Source organism: Oryx dammah, unplaced genomic scaffold (genome assembly GCF_014754425.2).
Source record: "Oryx dammah isolate SB20612 unplaced genomic scaffold, SCBI_Odam_1.1 HiC_scaffold_17, whole genome shotgun sequence".
NCBI classification, from domain to species: domain Eukaryota; kingdom Metazoa; phylum Chordata; class Mammalia; order Artiodactyla; family Bovidae; genus Oryx; species Oryx dammah.
In genome coordinates this window covers 21,772,479-21,785,394 of record NW_024070201.1, presented here as the reverse complement: position 1 = coordinate 21,785,394, position 12,916 = coordinate 21,772,479, and the positions used below count along the sequence as shown (strand labels likewise).

General features: G+C 38.9%; 1 protein-coding gene across 1 annotated transcript; it reads right to left on the bottom strand.

The window, feature by feature from the left end:
• Positions 1-1,087: 1,087 nt before the first annotated feature.
• PTS (6-pyruvoyltetrahydropterin synthase) lies at positions 1,088-12,574 on the bottom strand. The gene is made up of 6 exons (XM_040257994.1): positions 12,466-12,574; positions 9,662-9,741; positions 8,363-8,385; positions 7,928-7,984; positions 5,217-5,287; positions 1,088-5,024 (listed from the first exon to the last, which is right to left on the bottom strand). Exons 1-6 carry the CDS (start codon positions 12,546-12,548, stop codon positions 4,901-4,903), a joined length of 438 nt encoding a protein of 145 aa, XP_040113928.1. The 5' UTR covers positions 12,549-12,574; the 3' UTR covers positions 1,088-4,900.
• Between the last annotated feature and the right edge of the window lie 342 nt (positions 12,575-12,916).

Here is a 12,916-nt window from a genome sequence, read left to right as displayed (position 1 = left end):
GAGAAATGCAAATCAAAACTGCAATGAGGTATCACCTTATACGGATCAGAATGGTCATCATCAAAAAACTCACAAACAATAAATATTGAAGAGGACATAGAGACAAGGGAAACCTCCTATACTGTTGATGGGAATGCAAATTGATAAAGCCACTATGGAGAATAGTATGGAGATTCCTTAAAAAAAAAAAAAAAACTAGGAATAAGACTACCATATGACCTAATAATCCCATTACTGGGCATATACCCTGAGGAAACCATAACTGAAAAAGACACATGTACCCCAATGTTCATTGCAGTACTACTTACAATAGCTAGGACATGGAAGCAACCTAGATGTCCATTGACAGATGAATGGATAAAGTTGTGGTACCTATATACAATGGAATATTACTTTGCCATAAAAAGGAATGCTTTGGTCATCTGATGCGAAGAACTGACTCACTGGAAAAGACCCTGATGCTAGGAGGTAGAGAGCAGGAGAAGGGGGCAACAGAGGATGAGATGGTTGGATGACATCACAAACTCAATGGACATGAGTTTGATCAAACTCTAGGAGATACTGAAGGAAAAGGAAGCCTGGTTTGCTGCAGTCCATGGGGTCACAAAGAGTCAAACATGACTTACTGAACTGAACAACATAAAAAGAAACAAATCTGAGTCAGTTCTAATGAGGTGGATGAACCTAGAGACTATTATACAGAGTGAAATAAGTCAGAAAGAGAAAAACAAACATTGCATATTAACACATATATATGGAATCTAGAAAGATGGTACTAATGAATCTATTTACAGGGCAGAAATGGAGAAGCATACATACAGAACAGACTTGCGGACACAGTGGGGGAAGGAGAAGGTGTGACAAATTGAGAGAGTAGCATTGAAATGTACACATTACTATATGTAAAATTAGAGAGCCAGTGGGAATTTGCTCAATGACACAGGGAGCTCAAATTCTGTGTTCTGTGACAACCTAGAGAGGTGGGATGTGGGAGGGAGGTTCAAGAGGGAGGGGATATACGTATACCTATGGCTGATTCATGTTGATGTATGGCAGAAGCCAACACAATATCGTAAAACAATTTTCCTCCAATTAAAAATAAAAATTTTTAATTTTGTTTAAAATTTGTAAAAATATTTATTACTCTATTCACTATATAACAAATACATTTAGCACATGATCACATTGGTAACCACACTTACAAAATTTTACCCTTTCAGTGTTTTTCCCCTTTTCTCAGGTCTAAACCATTCCCCCTCCCTGTCCCATCACTTTAAGCAGTATTCAGGACTAACCTCCTCCACTAAGCTTTTCCAAACCTCACATCCCACAATAATCTTTCCCCATCTCTAAATTAATACCCATTTGATATTTGAAATCATTGAGATATAAAATCTAAGATGAGGCAGGAACAACTTCAGAAAACATCTGTCCAACATTCATTTTGGAAAACTAAGGCTCTGAGGTGAAAGGGACAAAGCTGTGTGATAATGGCACTCAGACTAGGACTCAAGGCTCAACATTTTCATATCACTCAATTCTGAAAATATTTACTGTATGTCCACTATGTATATGATATTGTAAAATTTCAGCAGTTTCTACCAAACACCATTCATTTAATCAACGAAAATTATTGTGTACTATTTACCAGATATTCTGTTTAATTTTGCCCACAAGTTATCAGGGTAGTGGAAAAAACAAAACAGTAAAGCTTCCCAGAACACACCGGCAATGCAGGAGATGGAGACATAGGCTTGAGCCCTAGATTGGGAAGACCCCTTGGAGAAGGAAGTGGCAACCCACTCCAGTATATTTGCCTGGGAAATATCACGGACAGAGGAGCCTGGAGAGCTACAGCTATGGAGTCACAAAGAGTCAGACATGACTTAGTAACTAGAGAACAAAGCAATGATTACTTTGATACTATACTTTGATAATGTCTCTGATAGCAGTTCTAGGGAGACTTAAAAAGATCTATATCCCATCTCTGAACATTCACTCATCTAGTCACTCACTCATTTATTAGATAAACAGTAGGTAAATAGAATTCTCACTTTCCTAAGAAGAGCAAGTAGGAGAAAAATGTTCTCTAGAAGCAACTCATGAACACAAAAACCTGGAGTGACACTGTTACCAAAAGAAAGTTTTTTAACATGATATCAAATCTGCATAATGTGGTATCAAAAAAGTATTGAAATGTATACACTATCTTTTTTTAAGTCTGTGCTTGAGTCAGACTGAGCATCAAACACTCAGTTTACTACTTATTTTGCTTAGTTTAGGCAAGTAGCTTAAAACTAATTTGTCTCAATTTTCTCATCTGTAAAATGGGAATAACGTAATGTAAAATGAGAATGGAATTTTTAAGAATTAAAAAATATTGCCTTACCAAATTATTGTTATCCTGCCTGTCAAGTAATCTGAACGAAATATATGTAAGTAACATAACAATTGTGCTGATAACTAAAAGACATTCAAATTTGATCAAGTGGGCATCATATTACTGTCAAAATTTATTGTAAAATTCATGCAGTTAAATTCTCCAAAATAAAAGGATACTACTTTGAAATTCTTTTTAGTGTACTAATCATGGCACAAGTCCTTTTACTCTTTTTAGGCAGCAACATTCTAAGAATCCATTGTGTACTAGTTGCTATGTGGAGAGAAAAATGAACCCTATATTTAAGGAACTTGGTTTTAAAATACAAATGAGAACACAAGTGAGAACTGTTCTTTGTGGGAAGAAAGCAAATATATTCTTGTAGATTTGGGCATGAAGAAAGATACCAGAGATGAATGCCACAAAAGCAGCTCAACTTGAAGCAGGTAAATTTAGTGATCAGAACAAAACAAGCTAGGAAGAACTTCCGTAAAGAGATGCTGTACAGAGTAACATAACCTTTTCATGCTGATTATCTTAACAAGGTCTAATACATGTGATTATTTTTCAGTCTTCTGAGTTTAAATTGTTCAGGTAGCCATAAGGTCTGAAAACACATACACATAAGCAGTTTATTTATCTTCTATGACATGATCAGTGTTCCTCACTAGCAGTTCATGGTTCAATAAGCAAATCTGCAATGAACACCATGCACTACCAAAAGGCACCGGCATCAGTCCCTGTACATTCATTTATAATGCATTGTCCCAGATGATTCAGGTCTAATTTTCACTGAATAAGCTTGCACCTTGTCTCCTTTGCCTTTTGCTTCTCTTCTTTTCTCAGCTATTTATAAGGCCTCCTCACACAACCATTTTGCTTTCTTGCATTTCTTTTCCTTGGGGATGGTTTTGATTATCTCCTCCTGTGCAATGTCACAAACCTGTGTCCATAGTTCTTCAGGCACTCTATCAGATCTAATCCATCAAATCTATTTGTCACTGCCACTGTATAATCATAAGGGATTTGATTTAGGTCATACCTGAATGGCCTAGTGGTTTTCCCTACTTTCTGAATTTTGCGATAAGGAGTTCATGATCTGAGCCACAGTCAGCTCCTGGTCTTGTTTTTGCTAACTGTATAGAGCTTCTCCACCTTTGCCTGCAAAAAATATAATCAATCTAATTTCAGTATTGACCATCTGGCCCTATCCATGTATAGGGTCATCTCTTGTGTTGTTGGAAAAGGATGTTCATTATAACTGGTGCATTCTCTTGGCAAAACTGTTAGCCTTTGCCCTGCTTCATTTTGTACCCCAAAGCCTAACTTGTCTATTATTCCAGGTATCTTGTAACCTCCTACTTTTGCATTCCAGTCCCCTATGATGAAAAGGACATCTTTTTTTGGTGTTAGTTTTAGAAGGTCTTATAGGTCTTCATGGAACCATTCAACTTCAGCTTCTTCAGCATTAGTGGTTGGGGCGTAGACTTGGATTATTGATATTGTAATGAATTTTGATATTGAATGGTTTGCCTTGGAAACAAATAGAGATCATTTTGTCATTTTTGAGATTCCACCCAAGTACTGTATTTCAAGCTCTTTTGTTGACTATGAGAGCTACTTCATTTCTTCTAAGGGATTCTTGCCCACCGTAGTAGATATAATGGTCATCTGAATTAAATTAGCCCACTACAGTCCATTTTAGTTCACTGGATTCCTAAAATGCAATGTTCACTCTTGCCATCTCCTGTTTGACCACTTCTAATTTACCTTGATTCATGGACCTAACATTCCAGGTTCCTGTGCAACACTGTTCTCTACAGAATTGGACTTTACTTTCACCACCAGACACATCTAAAGCTGGGTGTTGTTTCTGCTTTGGCTCAGCCTCTTCATTCCTTCTGGAGCTATTTCTCCGCTCTTCTCCAGTAGCATACTGAGCACCCACCGACCTGGGGATTTCATCTTTCTGTGTCATATTTTTTTGCCTTTTCATACTGTTCATAGGGTTCTCAAGGCAAGAATGCTCAAGTGGTTTGCCATTCCCTTTTCCAGTGGAACACGTTTAGCATATCCTAGAAGAAGTAATCAAGGGAGCTCAATCTACTAGAAATATTATGTAGTCTCTGTTTCCAGATTTTGTGGTCACTGGTATTTTTTATAAGATTCACCTACTGTCAGTCTTATAGACATTTTTGCCATTTATATTATACCAAGAAAAAAATGAATACTAAAAATGAGATAATGAAAAAAAAAAAAAAAGATTTCTTTTGCTTCCAAATGATTCTACACCAGAACATTTTGCTGAAGTGATTTTAATCTAGATGAAAGACTCTTTTTTAAATGATACTCAGAATACATTACAAACTTGGTTTTAAATTAGATTTGAGTCTAGAACAGGACTCACTCACAATGATTCCAGAACACAATGTGGAAGTGCAACAGTTAGGTGATGACTTCTTAATTGTTCAAGGGGATAAAGATCTTCTTCAAATATGGATGGAAATTAATCTCTAAGAGTTATTCTCCTTTATAGACTACAATATTATTGTCGGTTTCATATACTTTTACTTTATAAAGAACTCCCACAGGAAGAAATTTCTGGAGGTTTTCCCAGATATATACGGCTACATTTTCTGTTGTGCTGGAGAAGAAAAGGAAAGAAGATCAAAAGACAAATAAGCGAAACTTCATGTTTAATATTTACAGAGAATAAGAATTCTAGTTTTAAAAGATATCATTACACTTAAAAAAAAAAAGTCACACAATAATCAAGTAAAATGTTAAAATAAATTCTTCTTTTCTACTGTTTATATAAAGTAAAACAGTCACTCACCTTACAATGTCTGCAAAATACGGCACATCTAGATCCAGATTCTTATGATCAAGGGGCTTCATAATCGCCTCCTATAGATAAAACAAAGGAAAAATATCACTGATTCCATTTATGAATCATACTTCAAATGTCCTACCTTTGCCTCTAAATCTTCTTACCTTATCATCTCATCACTAACTCAGTACTTGCAAGAACTTTGTGTCTTACAAAACAATCTCAGAAAGTTTAAAATAAACTTTATAAAATAAAAAAAGGCCTAGCTCTCCATAATGGCTGGATATCCTCATTACTGAATGCAGAAAGGTAAAAAAAAACAAAAAATAGAGAATTCACTGGTTCTTTCTCATAACAAGCGTCTGTGATTCAGAATTTAGTTTAACACTTCTTGAATTCTGTCCAAAATGTTACCACAAATACTTTTCTCTTAACAGTCTCACCTTCAGCACAATACCACAATATAGTTAGGACACACCTTCAATGAGTACTACATTTTATAAAGCAGATTAAGACTGAAATTATGTAAGGTGTTCTGAGTTTCTGCCATAAGGAGTAATTTAATAATAATCCTGGGCTCTTAGAAAGAAAACTAAAAACATGTAAAGACTGGCTTCTTAATACTTATATATATTATACACAGCATTTTTCTTTGTCAATGGCAAGAACTGTAATTGCCTTTTTCTTTGTAAACTTTCCCTGGTGGCTTGGATGGTAAAAGTGTCTGCTTGCAATGTGGGAGGACCTGGGTTTGATCCCTGGGTCAGGAAGATCTCCTGGAGAAGCAAATGGCAATCCACTCCAGTACTCTTGCCTGGAAAATTCCATGGATGGAGGAGCCTGGTAGGCTACAGTCCATGGGGTCGCAAAGAGTTGGACACGACTGAGTGACTTCTTTCACTTCACTTTTTGTATTACTTTTAGCTATTGTAAAAAACCTAAACAATCTTAAAAAATTAATAAACTAGTGAATATAACAAAAAAATAGACTCACAGATGAAGAAAACTAGTGGTTACCAGTGGGGAGAGAGAAGGGAGGAAGGGTATAAAAGGGTAGAGGATTAAGAGGTATGAACTATTACATACAAAATAAGCTGTAAGGACATACTGTACAACATGAGGAATACAGCCAATATTTTATAACAACTATAAATGGAGTATAACCTTTAAAAATTGTCAATCACTATACTGTACACCCATAACATATAATATTATACATCAACTGTACTTCAATTAAAAAAAAAGAATTTGTGGAACAATCTAAATTTCCATATGGTATGGCTCTAAGAAAGGTACCTTAATAATAACAATAACAATCGTCTTCTGAGAAAAATCAGAATCATATAAAAAGAGTAAGTCCTAAACCAAACAAACTTTAAAATAAATGATATCCACATGGATATCAAGAAAATAAATCCTTGTTTAATCTTTGTTTTAACTGAAAACTCCTGTTCAGATCCCAACTTTTCCATTGAGACTTCTTCTACAGGCCTCTTTCTAATTTGTCTCTGTATGTCATAAGCCACTTTTACTAACGCAAAAGTAAAGTATGTGGTATGCAGCGTCCTTCAGGTATACAAAGATGGGAAAAAAGTGCAAAGAATTTCTCCTCTGGTATTTTGCTGTATGCCTGCCTAGGGTGTTTCTTATAAACCTTCGTGTATATATATTTATGTCACTAGTGTTTGCAAGAACTTTGTCTTTATAGCTTTCCTAAAGTACTTTGAGCACAGCACTGTTTGCTCACCCACTCATTCTCCCATTCATTTATTCAACCAACACTCATTTAACACTTAGTGTTCTTTACCTGCTATAAAGTCATGTGAGCACACTGTGGCTAAGAGCTATGTCTCATTCATCACTGGATTCCTAGTGCTCAGCTCAAAGACTGATGCAAAGCAGGCAAACTTGTTAAATATATGGAAGATGAGCAACATGAAAGAAGTAATAATTACTCATAATAACATTTTTAATTAAACAAATGTCCAATTTTAAGATAAAAGTAAGGAGCAAAGTTGAAGTAAAACAAACAGGTGAAATGATGGTATAATAAAAACAAAGCTGGATGGAAGGAAATCTAATTCTCAACTTTGCAAAGGATTAATTACATGACTGAGGGCAAGTAGGGGAGGTTAACCATTCAGTATCTCTAGACTTCAGTCAAAGGAAGGAAGAAGCTGGCATGGATAACCTCTGTAGTCTCTTACAATCCAAGAATTCTGTAATGATATAAGCAGTAAGTCTTTTACTGAAAACCTTCTTTTTTGTTATCCCTATCATCAACTGCCCCAGTGAGTTTATAATAAAGCTAGAGTGAATAAAACAGGATAGTATTAAAATCTGTGATTAAAGATGTAAGGAAAATTCACCGATTTCAGGAATAGAAAGCTTCAAGAATAAGGCTGTGTCCTGAAAGAAGGGAAGAATTTGTTAAAAAGAGGAAATCAGGATATATCAACAAAGAAGACAAGATGAGCACACCACATTCATTCCTATCATTGTAATACAACCATGACTAATTTCCATTCAGTCATCCCAACACCTTTAGAGAACACTGAGAGAAGCTCCTCCAACTATTAATACTACCCCATTCCCACACCCAATTCCACTTGCCAGGTCACAGAACCTCTGATGATACTTGGCTGGGGAAGTGAAAAGGGGGCCATCAAATATTACATTCAGAAGACAGCACAAAATAGCAACCAGCATGCCATTACCTCCATATACTCTTTGAGGTCAGTCAAATTCATGATCATTCCTGTAACAGGATCAACCTAAAGAATAAACAAAGGTGAGTATTACTATAGTATGCTCTTCATATTTTAACCTCTGGTAAATTATTAAAGACTACAACATGTGCAGAAACTGGTCCCACATTGCCTTCATCCCCGAGACAATCCATCTCAGCACGGAAACACCAAGTGCTTGAGGCTCCCTTCCCACTGCACTGCCCTCCTACCTGTCCACATACAGCAACATGACGGATGATGCTTTGGGAGAGGAAAGGCCTGAAATGGCAGCAGCTCACCGTACACAAAGACCAACAGTGAAGCAACACCAATCTTAACAGAATTTTTCAACACAGAATCCATCACTTTGGCTGAAAGAGGGCCCAGCAATCTGCACAAATCACAGACATGTTCAGCACGTACCTCTCCATGTACTGTCACCACAACTATGGGGAAGAAAACAAAATAACCAAAAAACCAACATGACTTTCAACAGATTAACATCCAAACACAAGTTAGCAACATAAATTAGGTGTTAGATCTCTGCTCTACAAAGCTGTATCCACCCCACCCCCACCCCCCCAACCCACCACAATGTCTGTTCTTTCAGTTAAGATCTTTTTATCAACTAATGCAATTCGACCATGGCAGAGGAACATAAGAGTGCTTAGCCAAGGCAAAAGAGGGTATAAATTTTGCTTATGATGTACTTGGAAGGAATCTCTACTTCAAGATGATGCTTAATCACTGCCTATAAAAGTAGCAAATGTACAGGAAGAAATCCAGCTACACACTGAGCTGCTCCTATCTTCCTGAGCAAGCAAACTATTACTGGGCCTAAAATTATTGTCCCTCTACTTATAGAAATGTAAACACAGTATATAGCAATGATTTGTAGATTAACAAGTACTTTTGAAAAAATGTATACCTGTGGCCAATTCATATTGATGTAGGGCAAAAACCATCATAACGTTGAAAAGTAATTCTTCTCCCATTAAAATTAATTAATTTTTAAAAAGTGAAACGTCTGAAAGACCTTGATGATGAGAATGCTTTGCAAATTAATGACTTTTTACATATTTCTTTCAGCTTCATAGAAACACCATTAGGTATAAGTGAGCAAACAGAATGAGAGATACAGATCAAGTAAGAGACAATAACTACACGTGAAAGCCCAATATTCTGACATCTTTTCTGGTCTTTTTACTCCACCATATTATTTGCTGTGATACTCTATGGCTTACACAGCTATTTTTTTTTTATATCATCTGTATTTCAATAAACAAGTCTCTTGTCCTTGCATAAATTAATTACCTCCTTAGAACACTGCTGGCAAAGTTTTAGACCCAACTTATTTTCCGGTCATACAGCACATCTTGAGCCAATACTCTCTTTTTGTCAGTCATTACTTACACAGTGAATACAATCTAATTTTAACATTGACCTCAGCAATACCTAATTAGAAGAAAACATGGTGCCAAAGGAGTGTCATGTACTCGAAGGCCAAGGAAAAACTTATTTAAACCATTGTTTTCAACTGTAACTTAAAATACATCCAACTAAGGCAACAGATCTTTTCATTTTGAACTTTCATTTACTTCTCATTCAAGACTCAAAGCATTCATGCTCTGTCCATAAAGTTTCATACTCATTAAGACCATAGTTGCTCAACAGTCATTCATTATTATTGAAAGGGCTAAAATTTCACCAGTTTTCTCTCACCTTTGTAATTGTGCCCATGGCCATTTGGGTTGTTGCACTTCCCAAATAATTTCAAGTTTTCTTCATTACTAAGAGATTTGCTGACAAAAAAAAAAAAAAAAAAAGCAACATGACACAAGTTTTGATACCTTCTCTGTTCCCTACACTTACTGTTTTCTCTAGCCTTTGAAAAACTTCACAACTTATTATTCTTTAGCTCATCAAACAGAGTCATAAATCCATTTGATTTCATTACTTAATTTTATGTCAGGAATCACAATGTGTCCCCTAATTAGACAAACATACCATACAAATTAGCATAAATAAATTCAGCATCCTTGTTCCACAGCAAGATTTCAAAAGCTGATCTGCTGAAGACCCTTCCATTTTTCAACTCAACATTTACTGAATACAGTAAGTCCCCTACAAATAAAGAGTACCATTTTGAGAATGTGTTCGTAAGCCCAATGTTTGCTAAGGTACCCAACTAACATAAATCAGCGATATAGTTCTGTACTGTAATAGGTTTAGAAGACTTCATACAAATATGTAAAAAACAAACACAAAAAATAAAACATTTGTAATCTTACAGTACAATACCTTGAAAAGTACAGTAGTATAGTACAACAGCTGGCATATAGGGTCTAGCATCAAGTAAACAGGCAGAAAGAGCTAGTGACTGGAGGAGGTCAGTCGTGTCTGACTCTTTGTGACCCCATGGACTGCAGCACACCAGGCCTCCCTGTCCCTCACCAACTCTCGGAGTTTACTCAAACTCATGCCCATTGAGTTGGTGATGCCATCCAACCATCTCATCCTCTGTCGTCCCCTTCTCCTCCTGCCTTCAATCTTTCCCAGCATCAGGGTCTTTTCAAATGAGTTAGTTCCTTGTATCAGGTGGCCAAAGTATTAGAGTTTCAGCTTCAGCATCAGTCCTTCCAGTGAATATTCAGGACTGATTTCCTTAGAGGAGGTAGAAAATGGTAGAGCTGAAGGACCGTCAACAATAGGAGACAAAGAGCAAGCTGCAACTTCACTCATGCCCGACACTGATGGCACAGGTTCTGCTTGCTGGAACCAGATGTGTGTTCGCAACTTTGAAAAGTACACAACTTGAATGTTTGTATAATGGGGACTAGCTGCACCTACTACATACTAGGCATGGGCTGAATGAAGCAATGGTACACAGTAACAAATAAAAAAGAAGATGGTTATCCTCAAGTAGCTTGAAATCTTATTCCTCCTGGTTTGGGGGTGAATGGATACACATGTATGTATGGCTGAATCCCTTCACTGTTCACCTGAAACTACAACATTGTTAATCAACTATAACCCATCAGAAAATAAGTTTTTCAAAAATCTGTATAAAAAACTCATTCCTCCTAAAAAATAATTACATGACCTAGTACATCTCTTTAAAATCTTGCTTTACTTCTCCTCAACTATTGCCTACTGATAACCCCACCAATCCATTGAGGGGTATTCAAACCCGGGTAAACTTTAAAATTACAATACTCAGCTATTGTTCCAGGCAGAGAACCATTTTCTTCATAGATTTTTGGGCCTAACCTGTCCAGTCAACAGTGCACCTTCAATGAGGCCTTACCACTCTCATACGTTTGAGCTTCCTAATAAATAACCCCTTTCTTTTTGAGATTCTATTACTTTCCTTTCTCCTGCTCACCTACTTCTTACATTTAGAGTGCTACTGTTCACAAAGTTTTTGCACAAAATTATCTCACTGTACCTGCCACAAAACTGACCAGTTTGTACATTCCAAACAGAAAACTGTGACAGGTCTTAGTTCCTGCTGCATCCCTGTTGCCTAGCACCAAGATCTAATAGCAAATACCAGTCCAGTGAATGAATGGATGGGTGAATCCTGTTAGGTAGAAATTATCTTCATCTTGCTGCTGCTAAGTCACTTCAGTCGTATCCGACTCTGTGCGACCCCATAGACGGCAGCCCACCAGGCTCCCCCGTCCCTGGGATTCTCCAGGCAAGAACACTGGAGTGGGTTGCCATTTCTTCTCCAATGCATGAAAGTGAAAAGTGAAAGTGAAGTCGCTCAGTCGTGTCCGACTCTTAGCGACCCCATGGTATACACCAAGAAACACATGCTGACAGCCGAGCTTGCTAATGAGTGGCAACACCCTCCTCAAAATCAACTCTTCAGTGCAATCAAGCAGTCTGAGTACTCTGCGTTCAAAACACCAACTGTGCTTCTTACTCCCGGGAAAGTGAACATCCAGGTTCATTTTCTGTTCAGTAACAAGTGAACAAATCTCGCCCTGCTGTAGCGATATTAGCGAGGAAAGATGCCGCTTTTGATACATTATAGTAGCTAACATGCATCGAGTGTTTCGGACTTCCCAGGCGGTACTAGTGGTAAAGAATCTCCTGCCAATACAACAGGCCCAGGTTCAAGCCCTGGGTTGGGAAGATCCCCTGGAGACGGGCAACGCAACCCACTCCAGTACTCTTGCCTGGAGAATCCCCAAGGACAGAGGAGCCTGGCGGGCTATAGTCCGTGGGATCACAGAGTCGGACAAGACGGAAGCGACTTAGCACGCTCTGCCTGTTTACGACGTGCCTGGCACTGAGTAACCTGGGCGAATTTAACTCTTTTGACCATCAGGGACCCCGGGAACCGGGTCAACTCCAGTCGCCACTGCTGTGACGCCAACAACAAAGCCTGGCGGCCAAAAGGGGCCGCGGCGCGCACCCAGCCTTTCATCCGCCGCAGCCCCGCTCCTCCCACACCCGGGCCCTCGCCCCGGGGCTCCACGGCCCTGTCCCCACCACCTGTGGAGGGCGCACCCCACCTGTGGAGGCGGTGGGTCGCGCTGAAGGAGACTAGGCGGGACACTCGCGCCCGCCGGCGAGGGCCCGACCCTGCCCCGTTCATGGCTCTGCAAGCCCACGGCCCGCCGCCAGCCTGGGATGGGCGGAGCCCCGCTCCGCGGCGGCGCAACGCGGCGGGCGCCCGGCAGACGCTCTCTCTGCCTCTCGCTGAGGCTGGGCTCCCTCTGCCGGCCGGAGGCCGTTAATAGCCGTCCCTTGTGCGTGCCAAGCCCCTTCGGTCTGGTCCTACTCTCTGCGACACTGTGGACCTTAGCCCGCCAGGCTCCCCTGTCCATGGGATTCTCCAGGCAAGGACACTGGAGTGGGTTGCCATGTCCTCCTCCGGGATCTTCCCCACTCAGGGATCAAACCGGCCTCTTTTATGTCTCCTGCATTGACAAGTGGGTTCTTTACCATTTTACCCCTACCGCC

Bases quoted from the DNA above. Each gene is read 5' to 3' on its own strand.
- PTS (XM_040257994.1), bottom strand. From the start codon at position 12,548: ATGAACGGGGCAGGGTCGGGCCCTCGCCGGCGGGCGCGAGTGTCCCGC. The intron at 8,386-9,661 runs GTGAGAGAAAAC...TCTTCCCCATAG, and splicing joins CCATGGGCACAATTACAAAG to TTGTGGTGACAGTACATGGA. The intron at 7,985-8,362 runs GTACGTGCTGAA...TTTATTCTTTAG, and splicing joins TGGTGACAGTACATGGAGAG to GTTGATCCTGTTACAGGAAT.